This window comes from Anguilla anguilla, chromosome 8 (assembly GCF_013347855.1).
Source record: "Anguilla anguilla isolate fAngAng1 chromosome 8, fAngAng1.pri, whole genome shotgun sequence".
NCBI lineage: Eukaryota > Metazoa > Chordata > Actinopteri > Anguilliformes > Anguillidae > Anguilla > Anguilla anguilla.
The window spans coordinates 55,500,531-55,527,695 of record NC_049208.1 but is presented as its reverse complement, the minus strand read 5'-3'; the positions used below and the strand labels follow the sequence as shown (position 1 = coordinate 55,527,695).

At 46.1% G+C, this 27,165-nt stretch overlaps 1 protein-coding gene across 4 annotated transcripts in view; it reads right to left on the bottom strand.

Annotated features, from left to right (window-relative positions):
- Positions 1–21,985, bottom strand: part of gabbr1b (gamma-aminobutyric acid (GABA) B receptor, 1b) — a 59,165-nt gene extending 37,180 nt beyond the window's left edge. The window contains exons 1-8 of one of the 4 annotated variants that reach the window (XM_035428894.1): positions 21,534–21,985; positions 20,883–20,976; positions 11,214–11,300; positions 10,608–10,672; positions 9,527–9,665; positions 8,923–9,108; positions 8,478–8,495; positions 967–1,127 (exon numbers count right to left, since the gene is read on the bottom strand). In XM_035428894.1, the coding sequence (XP_035284785.1) occupies positions 967–1,127; positions 8,478–8,495; positions 8,923–9,108; positions 9,527–9,665; positions 10,608–10,672; positions 11,214–11,300; positions 20,883–20,919 (693 nt within the window). In that variant the 5' untranslated portion in view covers positions 20,920–20,976; positions 21,534–21,985. Of the gene's footprint in view, positions 1–966; positions 1,365–8,477; positions 8,496–8,922; positions 9,109–9,526; positions 9,666–10,607; positions 10,673–11,213; positions 11,301–20,882; positions 20,977–21,533 lie in introns of those variants that run through there. The other 3 variants (XM_035428892.1, XM_035428893.1, XM_035428895.1) reach the window with 3 other exon arrangements.
- Between the last annotated feature and the right edge of the window lie 5,180 nt (positions 21,986–27,165).

The following is a 27,165-nucleotide window of genomic DNA, read 5'->3' as shown; positions in this document are numbered from 1 at the left end:
GCCCTGTCCCTCCTCCTTACATTCCGTTGCTTTAAAGTAATTAATTGGCAGGCGACATCGCCAGCTGGCTTGCGCTTGATTTACAGCAGGATAGCTGTGGAGATATGTCGTTTGTTTGAACTGCAGTTGCCCCAGTAACTGTTGTCATGCCAACTTACCCCCCCTCCCCGCTTTCCTTCGCCAAATTTCTCACACTCGCCTCCTCTCTCCACCTCCGCCGTCCCATCACTGTAAAGGGTTCCAATGCAGAGTCACAATAACCAATCAGAACAGAGTTCTGAGAAACTCCGACCAGTTACGGCGCGGTTAACTGTTCAGGGGGCATCTGCTACGTATGCGCGTGGGCGTGTGTGCATGCGTGCGCACGTGTGTGTGGGGATGGGGGCGGTGGAGAGAGGTAGAGGACAGGAGGAGGAAATGTAGTGACGTAGTGCGCATCATAAAATGTAAACCATACCATAGGCTGCACTAACAGTGAACTTTTTATCAGATAAACTCTGTTAGAGCTGATTTACCACTGGTCATCATGCTGTGCAGATAAATAAACACTGGGTCTGGGACAACTGAAATTGTGAGTCCGTTGGGATGCCTTCAAAACTACTTAACCCTTGATTTCTGTCAATGTGCGCGCCAAACGCAATCTTGTCACTGGCCATCGCAATTATGACGTGAAAGACCGTTCTCAAAGGACAGAGTGTCAAACTATCACAGAGACGAGTAGACACGACTCTGAGGGGATAACATACAAAAGGCACTTCACACAATTCACAATCAGGACAAATAAAATAAATAAAGATCACGTGAAACGTTCGTCCGCCTCGTGCAGGAAGGGCCTGCGCTCGTTGTGCCTGTGCTCGCTGTGCCTGTTCCTGGCACGTAAACAATCAAACAGACAGAAAATCACCGCACTCACATTCTATGAAAAAAAGTCTAATAACTTGCAGTTATCTCATTATCTGAACTTACCTTGCTGTCATAGTAGATCAACTCCAGCTCGTAATCCGGGAGAATATCCGTTCTGTTATTGACCAGGTCCAGGGCCATTTGAGCGGACGGTCGGCAAGCTTGTCCCCCGGGCCAGCCGCCGCTCATGGGGAACAGCGCTCCAATGTAGAGCTTCTTTTTGCCTACGGCCGCGCAGGACCGGGAGAGAAGCACAGTCAGCGTGGCGAGAATCACTGCGCGCGGGGCCCCGGAACTCCGAGCGCCCGTCAAACAGCGCAGTAAGACTGCCATGGCGTCCAGGCCAGAGAGTATCAGGGGTTTTATTTGAAAAACAAGACGACGCCGGTAGATTCTTCACTGTTTTTCTTTTTATTTTATTTTTTTTGTAACGCAACGACGGTTGTGATAGAACCACTTTCTGCAGACGCGTGGACTGTTTATATACAGTGCATTTGAAATAATCTAATTCCTTAGAAACTAAATTGTTAAGTATAAGCTATTTACATTATCTACATTTTACGGTCTACTCAGAAGGCTATATGACGCACATATGTATAAAGAACTATATATGCCACCACCACAATGGTGTAGGATATAACTTTTGTCTATATTACTGATTGCAGCGCGCACTTACAACGAGCAGGCTACGAAATTTCTTACAGCACTACCGAGAATTCCCACGTCCCCGCGTACACCCCAACCTGTACAGAAAACTAGTCACTCGTATTTTTGAAACAAATATGTAAGATGCGTCTTCGTAGTGTTTTTCTTTTAGGTTTTCCTACGCAATGCCTTTTAATATAAATGGTGTTTTAATATCTTAAATGTGCGCAGCGCGTGTAGATCGATCGGAATTTAAAAAATAACGAAATAGCAAGACCTGTATTTCATACGTTTAGCGGAAAGAACGATTCTGCTCGTCGAGTTTCTGATTTACAGAATGTCTGCTCTGTGCGGGTGAGCGGCGTTAAGTACGAAACTGCCGCGGGGAAACAAGGTCAATTAACCCGGCAATGAGAACACGACAGAAACTCGGCTAATTGAATTAGTTAGTGTAAATCTTTTTATTTTATTATTTAAAGAAATCTGCCGTGCATTCCATAACCTACATAAATTGTATTCTGTAGGATGCTGGCTTCACTGTATATGGTTCCCGCTAGGACAAGAAGCTTAATTTAACTTGCACAAATAATTTGGGGTGAAAATCTAAACCCGGTCGACGAAAGCACGCCAATATCCAACTGAACCGTCGTACTTTAAGAAAAGGCTAAAGGAATTTAAAATAATGTGCAAAATAAACGGGCTTCTAAATTAAGACGCTGAGAGGGATTGGGGATAGAGAGAGACGAACATCGCCACCTCTCTCCCTATAAAACGAGAAAGCGATACGGAAATATTCCAAGAGTCTGTAAAAACATGCCCGCCGTTTAATAGGGGACAATCTGTGATTCCATTGCCTACATTCCCACCTTCCGCATACTCACGGCTTCTCCACAGACATTGTTTAATTTATTTATTATCCAAATATTCAACCGTAAGTTACATGTTCCCTGTCCTCTACAAACCCGCAATAAATATAGTTTCCCAGGCATTCAGCGACTTCTCTTCCTACATAGCCAAGTGTTTTTACGTTTAATCCTGTATTCGAACGACGGAATAAAATAGGTACGGCGATAACAAGCGGTCGTCTTGCAGAAGCGTTAATCCATTTCCTTTCCAGAGGTGGAGGACGAAAAGAACAAACGAATTTGTGAGGAGGAAACGCTAAATAAAAGGTCTGAGCATTGTATTCCGTTGACTGCAGATATGCCCGATTGCCTGTGTGCGAGAGACAGAAACGGTGCCAGTGTTTCAGAGAGAGAGAGGGGGGGGGGAGAGAGAGAGAGAGAGAGGTGGGGGAAGAGAGAGAGAGGGAAAGAAAGAGAGAGGGGGGGAGGGAGGAGTAAGAGAGGATTTTCGCTATTAGGCTTCTCTCTCCATTTCAGACAGCACTTTGAATGTGCAATTCTCTAACACATCCCTCGTTTCAACCGCCCCCGCCCCCCTCCAATCACACACACACACACACTCCCCTGCGCACATACAATATCTCTCCTTTAGCTCTCCCCGTCTGTGCTGCTGAAGTCATTTTTATAACGAATTTTGTTTAATTAATCGCCGTTTGCTTCATTTTACGCTCGCGCGCTCCCACGCGCCGCCCACACTCTCCATCTCTTCCGGACTGCTCGGTTGAATCATAATTGTCGCGTGCATTTGAAATCAGATCCTATACGTATCTCCCAGTCTTCCTGCAAAACTACCGTCAACTGCCTACCCCCTCTCCGCCAATCAATGTAAAGAAATCAAATAACGAGCCAAGTCCATGAAGCGCATTTCACTGAATAATAATGACGTATCTGTCATTCTCCTTTTCTCTCTCCACCTCACTCCCACGCGATCTATCAATACAAACCCTTCTCGCTGTCTTCCAGTTCTATGACAGTATGTGTGTGTGAGTGTGTGAGTGTGTGCGTGCAATTGCGCGTGGGTATTTGGGTATTTGTGTGTGTGTGTGTGTGTGTGTGTGTGTGTGCGTGTGTGTGTTCCAGTTGTCCTAAGACCCTTTCCCTCTCACTCCCAAAGCAGGGTGGGCTTAACTCTTTCCCCTCACGTTTCGGGTGAGCTTTGGGTTGAGTTTGGGGGTGAGTTTAGGGGTGAGTTAGGGGTTGAATTTGGGGGTTAATTAGGACAGATGTCACTCTCCTCAGTGGTCCCCCCCCGCCTCAGGGTTGGGGGTCTGAGAGAGTCTGTGCTCTGTCCACATGCAGGGAGTTACTGATGAGGATGGTGGTAGTGTTGATGATGAAGGTTTTGATGGTAATGATGTAAGTTATTACAATCCTTACATGGTTTATAATGACGATGATGATTATGATTATGGTAGTGATGAAGATGGTGATGTCTTACAGCTCACATGCAGGTTATTATACATTATAATGTCATGCTTCAGTTTCACAATCTCTCACACACACACAGCCTGAGAGCTTTAGAGTTACAGTAGAGTATCCGGTATGTGGAGGGAGGGAAATCAGTATTAGCTCATCACAGCACTGATGTATTATTTAAAACACACTTAGGAGACACGCAAAGTACACACTCAGTTTCCTACACACAGCTGCGTGCACACACACACACACACACACACACACACACACACAAATACCCAAATATCCATGCGCACTTACACACACGCACTCACACACACACACACACACGCACACACACACATGAGCACGCACACACTCACACACACATGCACACACTCGCACTCGCACACACACACACGCACACACACGCACGCACACACAAGCACACACACACTCTCACACGCACACACACACGCACACACTCACACTCTCACACGCACACACATATGCACACAAACACACACACACTCTCGAACACACGCACACACTCTCGCACACACGCACACACACACTCTCACACACACGCACACACACACACACACACGCACACACACACACTCACAAACACACGCACACTCCCACGCACACACACACGCACACACAAACTCACACACACACACACAAACACATGCACGCTCTCACACTCACACACACACACGTACACACTCACGTACACACACTCTCACACGCACACACACACACACAAACACATGCACACTCTCACACTCACACTCTCACACTCTCACACCCACAGACTCACGCACACACACACACACACACGCACGCACGCACACACTCACACACTCATAAACACACGCACACTCTCACACGCAAACACACACGCACACTTTCACACACACTCAAGCACACACTCACACACACACACAAGCACATACACACTCTCACACTCACACACATGCATACTCCCACACTCACACACACACACACACATACATACACACATAACCCCATTAAATGATATACATTCTGTTTAGTGCAAAAAGTTACAGATGTCACAGATGTCCTGCCCATGATATAATAATAATAATAATAATAATAATAATATTGCAGAGACAGAAAGATAAAGAGGGTTATTACACGCTACACCACAGTGCTCAAGGTAACTCCCGGTCTGTTTTTTATTTTATTTTATCATTTCACTTGAATAAAATGAAGCGCCGACCCCCCCCCCCCCCCCCCCGACTCCCCGAACACATCCCCTCACCTGTGCACGGAACACCTGAGGCTGCCACAGACGGGCGGTCCGCCTAGGAGCTTCAGCGAGCGTGCAGTCAGGAGCAGTGCATGCTGGGATGCCAGTTTCATGGCTGATTGGACACATGCAGTCAGCCTGAGAGTGTTTGTGCCCCAAATCTTTCCTCACATGGCAGGCGACATCACTCTGCACCCCCAAAGATTACAGACGCATTCCGTTTGCATTTAGTAACAAAATACACGTTTGTGAATATTCGCCCATTCCTGGTGACAACAGAGGTTTTTTTAAACTTATATCTAGAGTCAATCATTTAAAAATCAAAAACTAAATAAGAGGCGTTATTGGCGGTGCTCATATTGATTTTGAGGCCTCACTTCCTGTGCTTCTCCACTTCCTGGAGCCAGTGAAAACTTGTGGAAAAAGGGCCACACAGAACACAGCATCAAACGGACCTGACCAGCCAGCCCAAAGCCAGAAACTCAGAGAGACACACTGAGATCAATCTGTGGGTCTGGGAGAGGGGCCAGGGGCCTCCTGTTCCCAAATGTGCAGGGGGGGGATGAAAGAGAGAGAGAGAGAGATAGGGATGAAAGAGAGGGGGGGAGAGGTGGAGGGGAGACAGAGAGAGAGAGGGAGAGAGAGAGGGATGAAAGAGAGAGATGGGGGTGAGTGAGAGAGAGGGAGAGAGGGGGAGGGGGATTGGGAGGGGCATCTCAACGTGCGAATGAGAGAAAAAGAGAGCAATGGCACAGGAGCGACAGAGCCACTGGAATGTTTCCACATTTCCACATCTCCTGTTAACCAATCAGACAGTCTGCCACGGTTCACTAACCAATCAGAAGGCCTGTGGTCCACCAGGGGTTCAATTACCAATCAGGCGGTCTGCTTGAGTTCAGTTACCAATCAGACGGTCTGCTGGAGTTCAGTTACCAATCAGACGGTCTACCAGGGTCCAGGCATTCAACACCGCTCCTCAGCCCGACAGGAGCCAGAGCCAAGATGGCCGCCCACACGCAACCCGAGACTGAACCGTAATGATGCCCCTGAGAAAATAGGAAATATAACCAAATACAAACACACACCTCCCACATAAACACACCCAAAAGGGCTGAGGTGCAGGCTGGGATACAGGAGGAGCAGAGCAATAAGCCATACAGAACAGAGTTCAGCCACCAGTATTACGTACGCAAATACATATTTCACACAAATACACTGCAGTACTGACCACCGCTGCCAGCTGCTGGATTCAGCCGGTGTTTCCAGTGAGCTGTAAAGACTCAGTGAAACCAGAAAATACTCAGTAAAATGATAGAGTCAGTATAACCAGTAAAGACTCAGTAAAACCAGTAAAGACTCAGTAAAACAATAAAGACTTAGTAAAACCAGTAAAGACTCTGAAACCAGTAAAACCAGTAAAGACTCAGTAAAACCAGTAAAGACTCATTAAAACAATAAAGACTCGGTAAAACTAGCAAAGACTCGGTTAAACAAAAACGACTCCATAAAACCAGTAAAGAATCAGTAAAACCAGAAAAGACTCTATAAAATCAGTAAAGACTCTGAAACCAGTAAAAACCAGTAAAGCTAATAACGCGGTAAAAAAGTAAACACTATAAAACCAGAAAAAGCTCAGTAAAACTAGAAACTAGACACACTCACACCCTACACTCACTCACAAACACGTGCACTCACTCACATACTCAGTCACTCACACACACACACACGCAAACACACACTCACACACGTTACTTATGTTAAAGAAATAAATATCCCTGTCAGCTTTCTGTGTGATTGCAGAATTAAAAAGGCGAGTCAGGTACCAGTACTTTGCCCGAATTGCTTACGTAAAACATTTACGTGCAGAAACAGAATACACAAAATGTAAACTCCGCGTCTGCTAAGCAAGTAAAGATAAAGTGGAAAGTTTAAATCGACAAAATATTTTAAAACATTATAAGTTGCGTCAATTTTGGTCGCTTTGATTCTGATAGAGTAATGCATCGCAAAACATGCACTTAAGAGGTAATTTATTTCAATTTTTATTATTATTTTTTTTACAAAATACTACACAATTAGCGCGCAAAATAAATATTGCGAAAACAACTTATACATGTTATAATAAACGTAGTTGTCTAAATTTAGACAGAGATTAAAAATATGCCCCTTGTATATAATAACTGTTGTTTTAACGTAAATAAACCTGCAGTAAGATCAGCATCACTGTTTGGAAAGCAGCGCGAGTGTGTCGAGAATTGCGTGGTGGGAACGCGTCACGGTCCAAACACGGCTTGGCGCGAGTATCCTCTGTGCCCGAGCGCACTTCCGCAAGAGAAACATGAGCATATTCATTTTGTGAATGTCTGTGATATAATACTCATGCTTTGATGGTTGTGACCGACTCTGCAGCAACGTGCTTCTGTCAGTTAACTGAGTGCTCCAAACGATCCGGTCTCGTAATTTTATTCAGTTCTACATTATAAAAAATAAAAATCCCATTTTCTTAGCCTTAAAGACTACACAAAAAACCACGGGGCGCTCCGCATGACATCATTCATCAGTGGATATAAATAACATGCATGATTTGCACTGCTGTTCTTTCCATGGAACAACGACGTCAATGCATTCGACGAAATAGACAATCAAACCGTATCACACTAACGAAGGTAAAGCATATTTAAATGCATTGTTTGAGGAATGCGGGTAGGCTAGAAATGCAATACCCGTGGTCATTTGCGTGATCTGAAACGGTACAACAGACCCTTCTCACATCAAACAAAACAAGCACAAACAAATTCCCTGTCTGGTTTAAGCATTACCTCAAGCAAGCAAAACATAACTTGTTAATCGAAAATTTAATTTCAGCCCTTGAATATGAAGTTCTGTTCCATCACTAACAACTGTGTACAAGAATATACACAGTGGGGTAATCGGCTAAACATTTTTCAAATGCAATTTAAAATACACGCAACACAATAAATGCTTCCAGTATTAATTAAGGCCTACTCCGTGCAGTCGTTGTTGGTATTTCTGTTTTATGAACTTATAGTGCCGCCTAGTGGTCACAATGGAAATTGCACTGTCTTCAAATATAAGGCAATACTGCCCCCATGTGGCAAATATACCATATAACACAGAACTCCCTGAATTGATCACAAAAAGACTCAGCAGAGCGGTTTCCTTTACTTTTGAGCAATATACACACACGGATTCACACACACACACACATCCACATACAGTCGCACATATAATTACACGCACACAAACAGACATATACAAACACACACAACCTTTGCAGAGATTCTGAGCAGAATGAGCTTTTATCAGGTCAAAGCCTCAAAACTTTTCCTTACCTGGGTAATTCCGGTCATCTGGACAGAGAGAAGGAATGAGAAAAAAAACATAACATCACTCTGTAATCCACACACTGAACAGGGAATAACATCACTCTCTAATCCACACACTGAACAGGGAATAACATCACTCCCTAATCCACACACTGAACAGGAAATAACATCACTCTCTAATCCACACACTGAACAGGAAATAACATCACTCTCTAATCCACACACTGAACAGGAAATAACATCACTTTCAAATCCATACACTGAACAGGAAATAACATCATTCACTAATCCACACACTGAACAGGAAATAACATCACTCTCTAATCCACACACTGAACAGGAAATAACATCATTCACTAATCCACATACTGAACAGGAAATAACATCACTCCCTAATCCACATACTAAACAGGAAATAACATCACTCACACACACACACACACACACTCACAGTGGCAGACGGGTTTGGGGGAGTCCCACTTCCCCAGCTTGGTGCACTGGCTGACGTTGCGTCCCCCCAGGGAGAATCCGGGCAGGCAGCTGTACTGCAGCAGGGTCCCCTCCACGGGGGGGCCCGGGGGCCACAGCTCCACCTGCCCATTCTCCAGCGACGCCCACACATGGGGGCACTGCAGCACTGTAGGGGGCAGAGCACTTTTAATCTGAAGTTGAATTTGAAAGTTTTCTAATAAATATTGATGTTCATACACAGGTGATGTATGTTTTTTGTTAATTATCTGGGGGTGTCGGGCGGGGGGGGGGGGGGTGTTAATGTTCATGCAGAGTTCCAGCTCTGAGGTTCAGCAGAGGGAAGCACGGGTCAAGGGCCTGGAAATAAACACTGTGCCACTAAGATGCACTTAGAGCCTCAGTGTACAAGTTCATAAAGAGCAGAGAGAGAGAGGAATTAGTGGAAAGAAAGAGAGAGGGATGGAGAGAAAGAGATAGGGAGAGACAGAGAGAAAGAGGTAGGGAGGGACAGAGAAAGAGAGGGAGGGACAATGGGGGGGGGCGGGGGGAGGACCGTGTTGGGGGGGGGGGAGAGCAGCACTCACAGCAGCGGCTGCGCAGGCTCAGGTCGGTCCAGGTGCCGTTGGGGAGGCACTTCCTCACCTTGGGCCCCACGATCACTCTGCTGCCCCTGCAGATGTACTCTATCTCATAATCCAGCGGGAGGATCTGCACACTGCGGATCTACAGAGAGAGAGAGAGATCAGTGTGTGTGTGTGTGCGTGTGTGTGAGAGAGTGTGTGTGTGCGCGTGTGTGTGTGAGAGAGTGTGTGTGTGTGTATGTGTGTGTGTGAGAGAGAGAGAGAGATCAGTGTGTGCGTTTGTGTGTGTGTGCGTGTGTGTGAGAGAGTGTGTGTGTGTGTGTGTGTGTGAGAGAGAGATCAGTGTGTGTGTGTGTGTGAGAGAGAGTGTGTGTGTGTGTGTGTGTGTGTGAGAGAGAGATATTTGTGTGTGCAAGTGTGTCAAAAAAAAAAAAAAAAAAACACCCTTGTGAAGCCCTACTCTGATTCCTGAGGCGCACGGTGATGCTGTGTCTCCATGTTTCTCTTCCCCTTGTATTAGCACAACTGTGCCACTAGGGGGCAGCATTACAATTTGTGGTCCCTGTGCATCTAAGCTTATTGCACAGAGGAAAGCACTCTCTCTCAGTCAGCGTTAATCAGGCATGCCCGCACAGATCAGTCCTCCAGCGTCTCTCTAGGCCACCAGCGACTGTGCTCTACCTCACATCATTGATTTGACTGGAAGACGCTCGTATCCATGGCAACATGCTGGAATATAATTATTTTCTATTCACAAGTGCAGATGGCCAATTCATTCAGAATAGCCCCCGTGCTTTCGCCTGAATCTGAAGGCTTTTCGTCCTTCCATCACGTGTGATTCAATTCACAGTGTGTTCTCTGTTTTTATCGGGTTTTTCTGATGACATTTGTCGCTTAATCTGATCTGACGCATCTGGAGCTGGAAACTGGCTGGACGTTAAGCAGAGCAGTTAAAGTCTGGACAGCGCAGGCATGCAGAACTTTGCAGATACACTGAACTGTGCAGACCCACTGAACTGCACAGACACGCAGAACTGCACAGGAAGTGAACTGAACAGCACAGGAAGTGCGTGACGTGAGGCACCTGCTCCTGGGTCAGTCCCCGGTAGCGGATCCCTCCATCTCTCGGCGGCCGGATGATGGCGCAACCTGGAGGAGGAGGAAGAGGAGGAGGAGGAAGAGAAGCGGGAAAAACAACATGAAACATGAGGAGTGTGCTCGTTTTGGCTTCCCGTCCAAACCAGCACACCCCTCTCTCCTCAGTTTTGGCGGGAAGCTGAGGAGAGAGGGGTGTGCTCGTTTTGGAGGGAAGCTGAGGAGAGAGGGGTGTGCTCGTTTTGGAGGGAAGCTGAGGAGAGAGGGGTGTGCTCGTTTTGGAGGGAAGCTGAGGAGAGAGGGGTGTGCGCGTTTTGGAGGGAAGCTGAGGGGAGAGGGGTGTGCTCGTTTTGGAGGGAAGCTGAGGAGAGAGCGGAACACGCGACTGAGAGGCGTGCGCTCTCACTGAGCGCCTTTAAGTCACAGCCAATCAGAAGCCCCGTGACTGCTAGGTAGTTTGCTTTGTTTTTAACTGTGATGTCAGCATTTGTTTGGCTTCTCATAATAGAATGACTGAGCAGGAGACCTGAGAATGAGAGATCTGCACAATCACAGGTTAACACACACATACACACACACACACACACAGACTCACCTCCAGCTGTTAAATTATGCAGCGCCACAGAGACCGGGGGGAAGATGTAGACCATGAGGAGGAGTAAAGACAGGGCCAGCCTTTCACCTGCACGACGAGAGAGAGAGAGAGAGAGAGAGGGGGGGGGGGGGGAGAGAGAGGGGGGAGAGGGAGAGAGAGAGGGAGGGGGGAGTGAGAGCGGGAGGGGAGAGAGAAATACAGAGGAGGGGAGAGAGAGAGAGGGGGGGAGGGAGGGAGAGAGAGAGGGGGGAGGGGGGAGTGAGAGCGGGAGGGGAGAGAGAAATACAGAGGAGGGGAGAGAGAGAGAGGGGGGAGGGAGGGAGAGAGAGAGGGGGGAGAGAGAGAGAGGGGGGGAGAGAGAGACAGAATTTTAAAAAATTTCCTCTCTGGTAGAAAATATTAGCTTATTTTAAGAAACTTATTTGCTTGTCAAGAGTAACTGTCTTATCCCATCTTGAAATGCGTCAACTGCCTCTCCTCACTGGCAATCTTTCTGCCTTATTTAGAAAAAAAGATTTTAAGACTAAAATACTTGTTCTTTTTTTGGTGATTGCAGTGTGACAAGCTTTCACACAGTGGTGATGTTAAATCACCCCCCCCCCCCCCACCCCCCCCCCCCCCCCCCCCCCCCCCGCCCCAACATGAAAGATTTAACATGGGCGATGGACAACATTTGCAACCAAAAAACAGGCCCAAAACATTCCACCCCCGATTTTAAAAAGGATGACTGAAATTAAATGGTGATAGTAGCTCACCAGTAATGCAGTAAAAAAAAGTTCCCCGATTAAAGCATACCACCTTTATCGATATCAGTCAGAAAACATCACAGTCAGCGGGGAGACCACACCCACTCTCATGGGAGCAAAAAGAGGACTGCTTTGGATGCAGGACACGGCGAGATATTTAGATAACTTTTTAAAAACTTTTTAAACGTTTTTTTTAAAGCTTCCGACAGTACCAGAATCACTAGAATAGGGAGGAGTTTCCCTTTAAGAGGCACCGCATCAGGCTGCTGGGTAGCTCATCCGGGTAAGGCACCGTTCTTGTTCCAGTGCCAGATGAGCCAGTGCCAAACACGACCGGTGGCCCTCGCAGGCACGAACGGACCATGGCCTCCTCAGACCCTGGACAACAGGGCCCCTAAAACTGCCAAACCCTTTTCTAACTTTTCAGTGCTCACGGTAATGTGGATTCTGCGTATCTTTATGCCTAACGTTTCAGTGCTCACGGTAATGCGGATTCTGCGTATCTTTATGCCTAACGTTTCAGTGCTCACGGTAATGTGGATTCTGCGTATCTTTATGCCTAACGTTTCAGTGCTCACGGTAATGTGGATTCTGCGTATCTTTATGCCTAACGTTTCAGTGCTCACGGTAATGCGGATTCTGCGTATCTTTATGCCTAACGTTTCAGTGCTCACGGTAATGTGGATTCTGCGTATCTTTATGCCTAACGTTTCAGTGCTCACGGTAATGTGGATTCTGCGTATCTTTATGCCTAACGTTTCAGTGCTCACGGTAATGTGGATTCTGCGTATCTTTATGCCTAACGTTTCAGTGCTCACGGTAATGTGGATTCTGCGTATCTTTATGCCTAACGTTTCAGTGCTCACGGTAATGTGGATTCTGCGTATTTTTATGCAGGGGAAAGATACTCAGTGTTCTATAAATGCAGATATTCCAAGGTCTTTTTTTTAAAGAATACAATGGACGATAACCCAGACTTGAACCACAACAAAAGAATTGCTCCTGCTTCTTCGAGTGAATCGTTGGCACGTGCGTAAATCCATCCTTGCCCGCAGGGCAATGCAGAACTGGCAGCAGCGTCGCCCAGGGCTCAGCAGGGTGTGGTTGGCAGGGACCCACATCTCATCGCTCTCTAGCGACCCCTGCTGGTGGATCGCCTCACAGCGGGAAGCGTCTCCTCTGACGCGTGCCTGTGTGAGACTGTCCTACGGGCTGCACATCGCTCTCTAGCGACCCCTGCTGGTGGATCGCCTCGCAGCGTGAAGCGTCTCCTCTGACGCGTGCCTGTGTGAGACTGTCCTACGGGCTGCGGTTTGAGGGTTAGCTGCGCTTGGCATCGTGCGATTCGGAGGAGGGCTCGTCTGCGCTCTCCCAAAGCACACTGAGCGCTCGCAAAGACGACCGGACATTACAAATGGAGGAGAAATAGCGGGAAAGAGCGCTAAAAATGAAATGTGTTCCTCGCTGGGAGTGTAAGGTTACGGGATTACAGTAAAGAGGAAAGCAAAGAAAAGATCGTGAAATAAATAACGGCAAAACAGCAAAAATAACCACGTTCACAAAACACAGTGCGATAAAGAAACAGACTGATCAAACTGTATAAGTTATTTACAGAGCACACAAAAACAGCAAGCGTAGAAGGGCACTTACACACACACACACAAACACACACACACCATACACACACACACACAAGCACACACACACACACGCACACACACACACACACACACACACGCACAGTTCCTGTACCCATGAGCACAGGCACCAGACAGATATCAGAACGCTATGATCCGTCTCACATTCTGACAGTAATGATACATGAAAGCTGTCTAATTCTGTTGCCTGGCAACTTTTCACAAACCCACTCTGTCTCTCTCTTTCCCTCTTTCTCGCTCTCCCTTCCCATTATTCTCCTTCCTTCCTTATCTTTTCTCCATTTCAGACCCCATCTATAATTTCAGCTTCTGCACAAACGGGCAACTGAGGGAAACAAACTCAAACCAGGAGAAGGAAAGAGCAGAAAGGATGAGAAAAAATAAAGCGCAATCTCTCCCTCTCTCTTTTTTTTCTCTCTTTCTCTCCCTTTTGAAAAAGTGGAATACCATTTTACGATATCTTACATGCGATATGCAGCAGACATATTTATTTCATATCTACATCTGTACAAGTGACAGTAATTTATGTTATTTTTTCATCTTCTCTCAGGGAAAGGGGCGATAAGGCCGGGCTGAGCTGGATTCTCCATCGCTCGGCATTTACCTGCAATAGTTCACCTTTGCCTTGCCATTTACTTACAGGAACGTTTCTGAAAACAACAAGTCTTTGGCAATGTGTTTCTACAGATAAAAAAAAATCAAAGACAGAGCATTTAAAGATGAAAGTATTTCCTAACTTAAAAAAAGAATTTGTCCCCTTACCACAATTTATCAATACAGGCCATAATAAACATTGTTGCTAATCATCAATCAGTTAGAAATTCACTTAAAAGCAATACAAGGTAAATTTAATTGATTAATTGCAATTAAGCCAGTAATAATTCATTAACCAGCACTAATTATGCCTTTCGAACTGAGCTACCGTGTCCTATATTTGCAGATTCAAGGAAAATTAATATGCAAATTCCAAACAGACAAAACTCACTCAGAATGCTGAAGTTCTGGCGCAGTTTGTTTTTGTTTAATTAGCTGGGGGAAGGGGGGGGTGATAGATTCTCCTGAGAAGAGGCCAATACATGCTAATTAGTCTGAGAGGAGGTGTCAGAGATAAGGGAGGACATAAGCAGAGCATCTTTACGATTCGGCAAAGAAAAAATAAAAATGGTCATAATGTGGATTTTCTGATCCACTGGCAGCAAACCCAGCTCATCAGTCCCAGGCCTACTGTCCTGTTTTCTTTTTGTTTTGCTTTATCGTTTTGTTTCTTTGCAGTTATCCGGCATTAACCACAAAGTAAATTAGGCCCCCCACCTTCTCCAAACACCCAAAACACCCAGACCACCCCCCCCCCCCCCCCACCTCAATGACAGCACTGATGGTACTGTAGATTTGCTTGCCTCTAACTCTATTGTAAAGGCTCTGTGGCATTCAATGGCTATATGGTATTCAAAGGCTCTGTGGCATTCAATGGCTCTATGGTATTCTATGGCTCTGTGGCATTCAATGGCTCTATGGTATTCTATGGCTCTGTGGCATTCAATGGCTCTATGGTATTCTATGGCTCTGTGGCATTCAATGGCTCTATGGTATTCTATGGCTGTATGGTATTTATTCTATGGCTCTGTGGCATTCTATGACTCTATTGTATTCTGCAGCTCTATGGTATTCTATGGTTTTGGTATGCTGTGGCTCAATGGTATTCTATGGTGGTGGTATTCTGTGGCTCAATGGTATTCTATGGTGGTGGTATTCTGTGGCTCAATGGTATTCTACGGTGGTGGTATTCTGTGGCTCAATGGTATTCTATGGTGGTGGTATTCTGTGGCTCAATGGTATTCTATGGTTGTGGTATTCCATGGCTCTTTTGTATTCTGTGGCTCAATGGTATTCTGTGGTTCTGTGGCTCCATGGTTAATCTACATTACACCTTCTGTAAGCCAGTTCAGCAAACAGCACCGGTGATTAAAAATAAAACTGTACACTATGAACTGCAATGCTGTTTAATAAGAGTAATCTCCTTTTTGATGTGATTCTGAGGGCTACGGAGAGAAGGTGATGGGATGTTATTTTCACAGTGGGAGGGACAGCACTACAGATCAGGAGAGGGCAGGGGTGCGGGGGGGGGATGTCATGCAGGGAGTGGAAGGTTCATTAGTACCACACTACACACTGGCTGACACTGACTCTCACACTGAGAAACAAGTCTCACACAGAGAAACAGAAACACTCTCACACTGAGAAACAGAAACAGAGTCTCACACACAGAAACAGAAACACTCTCACACTGAGAAACAGAAACACTCTCACACTGAGAAACAGAAACACTCTCACACTGAGAAACAGAAACACTCTCACACTGAGAAACAGTCTCACACTGAGAAACAGAGCCTCACACTGAGAAACAGAGTCTCACACTGAGAAACAGAGCCTCACACTGAGAAACAGAAACAGTCTCACACTGAGAAACAGAAACACTCTCACACTGAGAAACAGCGTCTCACACTGAGAAACAGAGCCTCACACTGAGAAACAGAGTCGCACACTGAGAAACAGAGTCTCACACTGAGAAACAGAGTCTCACACTGAGAAACAGAAACACGCTCACACTGAGAAACAGAAACACTCTCACACTGAGAAACAGAGTCTCACACTGAGAAACAGAGTCTCACACTGAGAAACAGAGCCTCACACTGAGAAACACTCTCACACTGAGAAACAGAGTCTCACACTGAGAAACAGAGTCACACAATGAGAAACAGAAACAGGCTCACACTGAGAAACAGAAACAGTCACACACTGAGAAACAGAAACACTCTCACACTGAGAAAGAGTCTCACACTGAGAAACAGAAACAGTCTCACACTGAGAAACAGAAACACTCTCACACTGAGAAACAGTATCAAACTAATGGCAAACAGTCTCCACTGGGTAGAAGCATGATGTCCAGCAGCTGACTGCCATTCATCATTTTAATTCACAGCTAAGCTGTGTGGTGGAAAGCCCTTAGTTGTCCCTGGACTCTGCCTACATGACTGTAAGAGTCAATCCCCTGATTTAAATAAAGGACACGGATCAGCTCTCAATATTGGAACAGGCAGCTGCTGTCAGTCTGGGCTCTGACCTGAGAAAGAACAGTACTGTCAGAAATGGGCCCTGGCAGTAAACCTTGGAAGATCCAACCAACTATCCCCTCCCTCCCTCTTCCCTCGTCCCCAAAATAAACAAAAAAAACCTGGACACCACTAAATAAACAATTAGTTAATTGATTTTATAGTAGTAGATCATGTCTATTAGATAAATTATATGATAGATAATGCCTATTACTTTTATTTACTTTTAGTATATTTATAATTTAGTTGCATGAACAACAGCAGTTTCCTCTTGGTGGCACATCTTTTGAGCACTCCTAGTTTTGCACTTATTTAAAAATTCTTATATATACCATGCCAGGATTGCAGTGAATTAATTTAAAGAAAAGTCTTTAAATATTTCCCATACAGTCTGCTCCAAACTCGCCCAATGTCACCTCGCTGTTTGTACTGTGGGGAAGTCAGAGGATCGGTCCAGTCAGCAAAAACCCACACAATGGGGCAACACTCCAATCCAAACATGGTCAAAGCAAACTGCAAAAACCGAAACCGCCTCACGCAACAGAATTTACTTACAGGGCATGCGGAAGAAGAGCGTTTCCCTGCGCACAAGTTTCACACCACGTGCATTCAGCAAGAAGCTGATCTGGAGACGGGCTTAAGAAAGCAGCTAGCGGCCCCTGTCTATAATACTGAGGTTTTCAGCACTCTGTAGTTCTGGGAGATGGCTCAGGTCCTCACAGAGTGATCTCCTTACTGTCCCGTGCTCCGGAGTGAAAACTACAGGTGACAGACCCTCCTCTGTGAAGCTCCCAAGCTCTGGAGTTCACTCCCTGTTATCATTATATTTTCATTTTATGTTATAATCACCATTCTTATTTTTAAGCATTTCAATTTTCTCTCACCCTTTTCAATGGTGACCACATCCATGCTGGTCTAATTTTACCTTCATGTGTAACTTTGGATTATCTTATCCTTTTTTATTGTTTTGGAAAGAGCTTTGAGCTTCATGTTCTGAAAAGTGCCATTTAAATAAAGTTTTTATTACAACAAAGCTCTGCATGTGACACCTGCCGCAACACAGAATTGGTGAAAACAGTAATGTCACCACCAAATAAATAAACAAAACCAAAGACTACCTGTGACAAGAGCATCCAGTAGCTCCAGTCATGGGCAGCCCAACAGTCTCAGACTGGCGTTGCTAAATTGACCCACATCAGAGTAAAACCTGACGATGCAAACTGAGAGTCTGGCTTCCGTCCCACTACAGAACCAAACTCTGAACAAATTGGATTGAGTACAGAGCAGCCTGGCCTGTAGGGACATCCTTATAGGGGCGAAGGGATGCAACAAATGGGTAGCATAATCACTTTAGAAAAGGAGAGGAAGAGACAGAGGTGGAATGACAGAATGAGGAAGAGGAAAGAGAAAGAGGGAGGGAGGGAGAGAAGGAGAGGGCAAGAGGAGAAAAAGGGGGGTAGAGAGAGAAAGACAGAGAGAGGGGGTTGCACAGAATGAGAGAGACTGAGGGAAGGAGAGAGAGAAAGAGAGAGAACAGGGTGAGGAGTGGGAGAAAAAGCGAGAGAAGAGAGAGAGTGAGTGATAAAGAATGTGAGAGAGAAAGTGAGTGATAAAGATTGTGAGAGAGAGAGTGAGCGATAGAGAATGTGTGTGAGAGAGAGAGAGGGAGGAAAAGCATAATGATTTTTCCACAGAAAGGCCTGGTGGCAGCAGAGAGAACAGACACTCTAAACGCAGGTCTGAAGTGCTGCTTTTGCAGTGAAATGAACCGTAGCAGCAAATGCTGATAAATAATTGACAGCGTTCTGCAGCCAGTTGCTCTTAAACTGACGCGGCGGCGACTCAAAACAAAACTCTCTCCGATTCCTCTCTCTCCGCCGATTGGCTGAACATCAACAACCAGGGAATCGCCGAAAACAGAATCACGTTCCTCTACGCTCAACCATCAACAAAATCTCACACTAAACCCCAAAAGACAGAAGCAGAATTTCAGGGCTGAACTGACATATGGACATGTCCCAAAATTATGACGTAAGTAGTCCCTCAGATGCCACAGAGTTTGCTTCTGATTGGCTAAGACTATGCATATTCACCCCTGGGCCCATCCAATCAGAAAGGGAGCATATCACAAACATATGGAAATAAAATATATTTTCAAGATATTTCAACACTGTATAATATACTGATTATGGACAAACCCAGTAGTGAGTGAAACACAGCAAAAAATTAAGCATAACTATCAACTCTGAAAACAGATTACATTTAACTCTAATAAAAGATCCACTCAGTCCCTACTGGAAGAGCGAACATCTTTCTTCCTGTGCATCGGTGCTTTCATCTCTCTGCCAATACAGCAAACACACACACATATATATACACACATTCACTCACACACACACACACACATTCACTCACACACACACACACACGTATATACACACACATACATGTATATATACACACACAAACACATATATATACACACACACACACTCACACACACTCACTCACTCACTCACACACTCACACACACTGCAGTTTAATAACACTGAGAGAGAGAGGGAGGGAGGGAGGGGGAGGGAGAGAGAGAGGAGGGGAGAGAGGGGGTAGGGAGAGAGGGAGGAAAAAAGTGAGGGAAAGCAGAAGAAGAGACAGGGACAGAAGAAGAGAGCAAGGGAGAGAGAGACGGAAAGAGGAAGAAGAGACAGGGAATGAAAAAGAGAGGGAGAGAGGATCAGTATGCGTGACTACCACAGGCCACGGGTCCAGAGTTCAGTGAGTCAGAGGAGCAGTTGGAAAGCGGGCGTCGGCTCTCTCCGGACAGCTTGTTTCACTGATTCACTCATGTGGCATTAATCCTCTGTGCCAGCCTGTGAGCCGCTTAATTAAACAAATCACCTGTGAATGCCCACGGCTGTTTAAAGATATTCATCACTCTTTCACAATACGCATTTCTCTCTGTGCAACACATACAATCCATTTATACAGCAGGGTACAGTACATACTGCGTACTATGTACTGAAGTGTGCAGTCAGTCAGTGTGTATACACTGTATTAACCCTCTCTCTCAGTGCAGTGTTGATGTACTGTAGTGTGCAGCCAGTCAGTGCGTATATAATGTATTAACCTGTCGTGTACTGAAGACCTTAAACACAACCGTGTTTTCTTGGCGTAGACGCAGAAAATGTGCGCGGACTCCGTGCTTTGGTACAGCTCATTATTCAGTCGGCACCCTCATTAAGAGAGTTTAACTGAATTCACGATCCCCAGAGGACCGTTCTTCTTTACGACCGTACAGCGCAACGCCTTCAGAGACTCGCCCGCCATTCCCCGCCACAGGCGCTGGAAGCGCGTAAGAAACACGTACAGGCGCTCGCGCACGAAAGGTACACAATCACTGGAAACACTGCGGGTGCCAGGCCTGCTCTCGACCCCAATTTGTAGTGCCGAGTAGTCAGCACAGCTCTCCAGCAAAGATAGCCCCCCAACCCCCCTCGCCCTCTTCCGCTGCAATGAACCGGCTCACTACAACTGGTAGAGAGATGAGAGTCCTTTCAGAACCACGGACAGCGTCACCAGGGCGACTTGACACTTGAGGGTGAGCGCGATAAAAACACTCGTGTTGAGATGCTGTATACATTGGTTTTTGACTAACAAAACAATTTTACTATAAATACTAACCATATAAACCTGAAAGTCAAGGTGAGCGAAACATATATTGTAATATTAAAACAACACTGTTTCAGAATTTACTATACAATGGAAATACTAGTGCAACACCCGTGAAATACTTCCGCAAATCAGAAATGCAATTCAGCTCCCTATGAACGGACTTGTGGTTTATTACTCAGTGAAGAACAAAACTATCGTGTTGCAAATTATTACAAGCGGTGCAGGGCACAACAGATCGTTAAAAAGTGTATAGAGGATTTAAGAGAGCGAAATGGCTTGGACGTTATTTCGTCCAATCGCTTGAAGGTGTTATAGTACACTCGTGGGCAACTGAATGACAGCGTTGACATAAACAAATAGCAGTGGAGTAATATATTATGTATAGATATGGGGCATGCCCCCGCCAAGGCGTAACTTGACGGGATGGCATACCTGCCATCCCAATCATACAAGCCAAACGATGAGAGAAGCAATAATACTTACAGCACTGTTTGGCAGTTGCTCTGCGCTGAGACGTCATCTTGAACAGTCAGTAACCGACCGGGAAGTTGAATCCAACTGGCAATTGTGTGCGTTTCTGTGTGTGTGAATTGGGGGGGGGGGGGGGGGGGGGGGGGGTTGGGAGATAGAGACAGAGAGAGACGTAAATTGAAGAACGAGTTATTTGTGAATCGACCTACATAAATATCACAGAACATGAGAAGTTTACAAAGAAAACGATCTAACGGGTCGCACGTAACGGGTTAACGGGCTACGGTGACCGTTGGTACAGACGCAATGGTACACTCAACCTGGCTCTTAAATGTTTCAGAAGCCTATAACTTGCACCCACCAACCTTAAACACACCAAACACATTAGACATTAAAACGCACGTGCAGCTAAGAAACACAAACATTCCGGACACGTAAATATATTTAAATTATATTAACGTTACATGATAGCTAGCCTATCTGTGCCGTTTCCATGTACATCCGGTACAGCCGTGCTTCGGTCTAGATCATTGCTGTAATTCAAAAGGAAGACTCACAAACACGCGATAGAAAATAAAAACAATCTAGTATCAGATACATTAACAGGAAGATAAGTTTCGTCCCAGAAATACGACGTGAACGTTTGTACTAAATTATACTTACAAATACAAGAGGCTCGCTTAGAATGCCATATTTCCGTCGGATATCTTGCGACTCGTCGAAAATGTTTTTTTAAGCAAATGTCCTTATGTTTCCAAGCGCATCCGCGTGCTTTTGTGAATACCGGTTGTGCTTGAATATTATCTCTATCGGTAAAAAGGGTGGTTGAACAATCCTGTTCTGAACATTAAGTAATTGAATGTCGCGTATTTTTTTTGTCAGGTGGAAATTCTGATTTGGAGGGAGGGAGGGGAAAAACGCACAGTGCACCCGGACGACGCGACTCGGATACGCCGCCCTCTTTTGCTTTTCCTCCTTACCACTCTGGACACTGTCCCTCACTCACTCACACGTCACGTCAGCGCGAGACGTCACGTTAACTCTCCGTACCTCCCCCGCCGCCCGCCCTGTCCGTACTGTACACGTTATGTAAACACGCCTGGAATAATGGGGGAAATTACGGCTCGCGCTGGCTGCTAAGAAGACAGACGACACGCGCAGATAAACAGTGCGAACCTCCCTCTGTGCTGAGACGATAAATAACAATGACTAGCCAGTGAAACCGCTATATATCAGTATTAAAGTAATTCTAGTGTGTAGTCTAATTATACACTTGCATATATCAGGAACACATATTTAAAATAAACGCTAAAAATGTCTGCATTTGAAGACGGAGAATATAATAAGTATTATTTGTATGTTTTGTCATGTTTCCATAAAGTGGATAAATTCCAACAGTAAATGGGTTACATTTGGGCTAATACTGAATACGTTATTGCTGTATTTATTTTATTGCAAGAGTAACTGAACAGACACGGGGGAGGTACCTTCCTGTAGTTAGAACTTTCTCGTACAACATAATCATAAATCTAAGAAATGAAGAGACCCAGAAACAGCAGAATTAAAAAACAAAATGAGTTAATCGCTTGTAAATACAGACCGGCAGGCAAACACTGAACACTTGCTGGAACGTTCAACACAGCAAACCACACCCCTGCTATCAATGAATTGTCAGAAACATGACTGATATACGGTGTCAAAAACAAATCTGCCAACCTGAGAATGGGCTCTGTGGTCTGGGATCAAACTCAGACCATGGCTGTGCCAACTGTAACCAACAGTCCTGCAGGGAAACTGGTCACAGTGCTGTTCAAGAATCAGAGGTATTCTGTCTAGAAGAATGACAATGTTATCACTCACCAGTGACCCCTGCTGGTCAGCTGGGTGCCCACACGCAAATTGCACAGGCCTCCGATTCACGTCTGTGCAAACTGACTATGGCGTGAAAAGAAGCAGCAACTTCACATCACACGTTTGGGAGAAGATGACATGCCCGTCTTCACCCTCTCATATTGAAGGCGCAGGTTGCAACAGTGGGGACGTCTTGTGAATGTTACATAACATTACATTACAATACAGGCATTTAGCAGACGCTCTTATCCAGAGCGGCTGACACATTGCATCCATTTATATAGCAGGATGTATACTGAAGCAATGCAGGTTAACCTTGCTCAAGGGCACAACAACAGTGTCCTACATGGGAATCAAACCTGTGACCTTTAGGTTACAAGACCAGTTCCTTACCCAGAATACTACACTGCCATCTGAGGAATAGGATTAGGCATTCCAAATCTGACAGAAAGGGGGCAGGGGGATGAAAAAATGACCTTCTTGGGTAAACAGTTCAACTGGTGAAGATAATTACCTTCCCAATTACCGTTCACTTGTTACCAATGCACAGAAGAGATATGGGCCTCTAACTGTGCAAGGCTTTTTACTTTGGCCACAGGTCATAAATGGCACATCATTGAGGCACCTTGACGTTGGAAATTGAGGGAGAGAAAACCTAATTGTGCGTTCATAATAAACTTCTGTCTACATGAAAGAACACCAAATATGAGGAGCACAGAGGGAGAAGACTATTGCTCTTCTTGATTTTTATTTCTTATCGCAAAACGACTAACGAGAGTCTTTACTGTATTCCTACATTATGGTGTTTATATTATACTATCATTTCTCTTTTACTTTGCTCAGCACAGGGTTTGGCCGACCTGAATTATGCTCACCATTCCAGCAGACCAATCCGAGCCTGATTAAGGGCTGTGCCTCCATGCCTGCCAGCCGATATTAAAGAGTCGTTACGCACAGTCTTTCATCAGAAAAGAATCTTTTCTTCATTATCCGTTTTTATCATTAAGCCATTTTGGCGTCAGAGCGAAGTGCGATGCAGGAGCAGGGGGGGGGGAAACACATCTGGATGCAGATGAAGGGAAGGCCTCTAAATGGCTGAATGAGCCAAAACGAGCCGGGGGGGGGGGGGGGGGGGGGTGCACAGGGCGTGCCAGGAAACAGCTGCCACAGCTCTGTGAGAGGAGTGAGGAGAGGAGGGATCTCTCTCTCTGTCTCTCTCTCCTCTCTGTGGTCTCCCTTTTCCCCGAAACAGTGAGGAGAGCAGTGGACCACTGCCTCTGAGTAAATGTCACTCCTCGCTTTTCTTTTGCACTGGTGGGGGGAAAAGGTGCAGTGGAAACATTGAGAATCACCGTACTGTAGTGTGTGTGTGTGTGTGTGTGTGTGTGTTCAGTGAAGGGTGTCTGAAAGTCAAGTCTCTCTCTCTCTCTCTCCTTCCTCCACTTATTCATAAATTCCCACCGCTTTTCCCTTTTAACCTCGTCTTCTGTCTCCTTCCCCCCCCCATTTCCCCCTCTGCTCCCCGCCACCCAGACTAGTCCTAAGTGTATTTCCCCTCTGCTTTCCAACACCCAGACCAGTTCTAAGTGCATTTCCCCTCTGCTCCCCACCAGCCAGTCCAGTCCTAAGTGCATTTCCCCCTCTGCTCCCCATCTCTCTCAGCTGTGACTGTTTCCTGACGGATATCTGCTAACGGATTCCTGACTCAGGATTTTGTTTTTCAGTTCAGACCGTGCCTGTCCCCCAGCTTCTCTGGAGGAGAACGCCTTGGGAGGCGGGGGGGGGGGGGGGGGGGGGGGGGCATCTGGGGGAAGCAGAACCTGCGCAGGTATCAGAGAAGGCACCCCCCTAAAAATACCCCACATTTACATAACAGCCGAGCACCCATCCCCAGGGAACGTCTTTGGAAACAGGTTCCTTTTTTTATTTTTAAAGCCAAGCCTGTGTGTGTGTGTGTGCGTGTGTGTGTACATATTTTTGGGGAGAAAAACATAAAACTTCATCTGGGACGAGAAGGTTTTTTTGAGCTAAATATATTAAAATATTCAGCCGTAAACAGTGTTTGGCTGACATGGAGCATAGGAGGATTCAAAATCTATTATTATTGACTTCCCCAGAAAAACATACTTTTCCAGCACTGAAGGTCATGAAGACACAGTGGCATCTAAATTTGGTGGCTCTACTGAATGTTACCAGTACAGTTGAACCAATACCAGTATTTTGTTGTGAACTATGTCCATCCATCCATCCATCCATCCATCCATGATCTTACCTGGTTAATCCTGGTCAGGGTCACGTGGGGACGGGAGCCTATCCCAGCATGCAATGGGGCAGGGATACACCTTGGACAGGTTGTCGATCCATTGCAGGGCGCACACACCATTTACTCACACCAACCAGCAATTTAGACTCACCAGTTAACCCTGACCTGGCATGTATTTGGACTGCGGGAGGAAACCGGAGTACCTGGAGCAACCCCACGCGGACACGGGCGGGGGGGAGGGGGGGGGGGCCACTGCGAACGACAAAAACCCCTCCACTGGTGCAAACTAGCCGATGATTGACCACGAAGTGAAACTCCACCCATGACGGCTGGTTCCCCCATCGCAGCAGGGAAAAGCGGTTTGAGAGGTTCGGATGCCCAAGGTGTGGGGTGCAGTTTCCTGACATGGCTTCAACGCTTTCACCCCCTTCAAACACAAGGTCGCTGTGAATGTCGTTCCTTAATAACAGTACTGACCGATCACCCCGTGTGAAAGCTCCCTTATCCTGCAGAGGGGGGTGTTTTTTAAAAAGAAGACAGTACCCCTGTCCACAGACAGCGAGCAGTTTCCCAGTGGTTTAAGGGCCAAACTGGAAAGGGACTGGGTTTGCTCCGTTTCCCATCACAGCCTGAGAAGAACAGAACTGACAGAGTAAAAACAAATTAAACAGAATGGAAAATAACCACAAGGTAGAGATGGGGGCTAAATCATAGGTTTTATTCGGTTGTGAGGCGTCAGATAAATGACCATTTATATCACTGAAACAGCATCAACACACATCCAGTTCCCTTTGAACTCTGCTCCGTTCTGCATGCACTGATCTGAGATCAGTGAGCACGCAGGAGCACAGACAGGCCCCTGATGTGACTGCCCACACTGGGAAACTGATCTGAGATCAGTGAGCACGCAGGAGCACAGACAGGCCCCTGATGTGACTGCCCACACTGGGAAACTGATCTGGGATCAGTGAGCACGCAGGAGCACAGACAGGCCCCTGATGTGACTGCCCACACTGGGAAACTGATCTGGGATCAGTGAGCACGCAGGAGCACAGACAGGGTCTGATGTGACTGCCCACACTGGGAAACTGATCTGGGATCAGTGAGCATGCAGGAGCACAGACAGGCCCCTGATGTGACTGCTCACACTGGGAAACTGATCTGGGATCAGTGAGCACGCAGGAGCACAGACAGGGTCTGATGTGACTGCCCACACTGGGAAACTGATCTGGGATCCGCCCCCACTGCAGAGTGGGAACTAGGAAAGTGAGTCATAATGCAGAAACTATGGGGGGGGGGGGGGGGTAGGACTGAGAGAGGGAAAAGTTGCCAGATTACGCAATTAAAATCCCCCAAATTACACTGTAAAATCCAAACCAGACCCCCCCCCACACCCCACCCAATCCCATTTTTTGTTTTGCAGCAATTCTGTTATTTTCAACAATAAAATAAAATAAAAGCACCCCCAAACCTCTTCCCCACGCCTGGAAGGGGTGAAGGGCAGGAAGGGAAGCAGGGAAAGAGAAACAGCACAGATAAAAAAAGGCAAAGGAAAATGAAGCCCGTTTGGGAAAAGAATAAGCAGAAGCGTACAGCACACACTGTACCGCACAAGTTCCATTTTCTTAAAAAAACAAAAAACAAACTGTCCATCTCTTGCCCCAGAGTAAGGCTGTGGCCCAGATCATTAAGAGGAGCAACAAACACCTGATTAATATTAAACAGGAGCGACAGAGACCTCATTAATATTAATGACCTCCTCAGCCAGCCTTCTTTCTGCATTTCTTTTTTTAGCATAATTTTTTCCCTCGTTTCTTTCTCCTCTTCTCCTCCCTGTCATAAACGCACATCCACCCATTCCTCCCTCTGATAGACAGATCGACTGAGCCGGGTCTGAGCCGGTCTGAACTGGTCTGAGCCGGTCTGAGCCGGGCTGAACCGGTCTGAGCCGGTCTGAGCCGGTCTGAGCCGGGCTGAACCGGTCTGAGCCGGTCTGAGCCAAGCCTAAGCCAGCGCTTGTCTTCTTACACATTGCTTTCATTCCTGTGAAAACGAAATGAAAATAAAAATGAAATTAATCAGAACACTCCGCCCCTCCTCCACCCCAACCCCAACCCCTCTTGGGGTACACTGTTAACATTTAATATGTTTTAAAATGAACCCCAAGACTCTCCAGCTGGG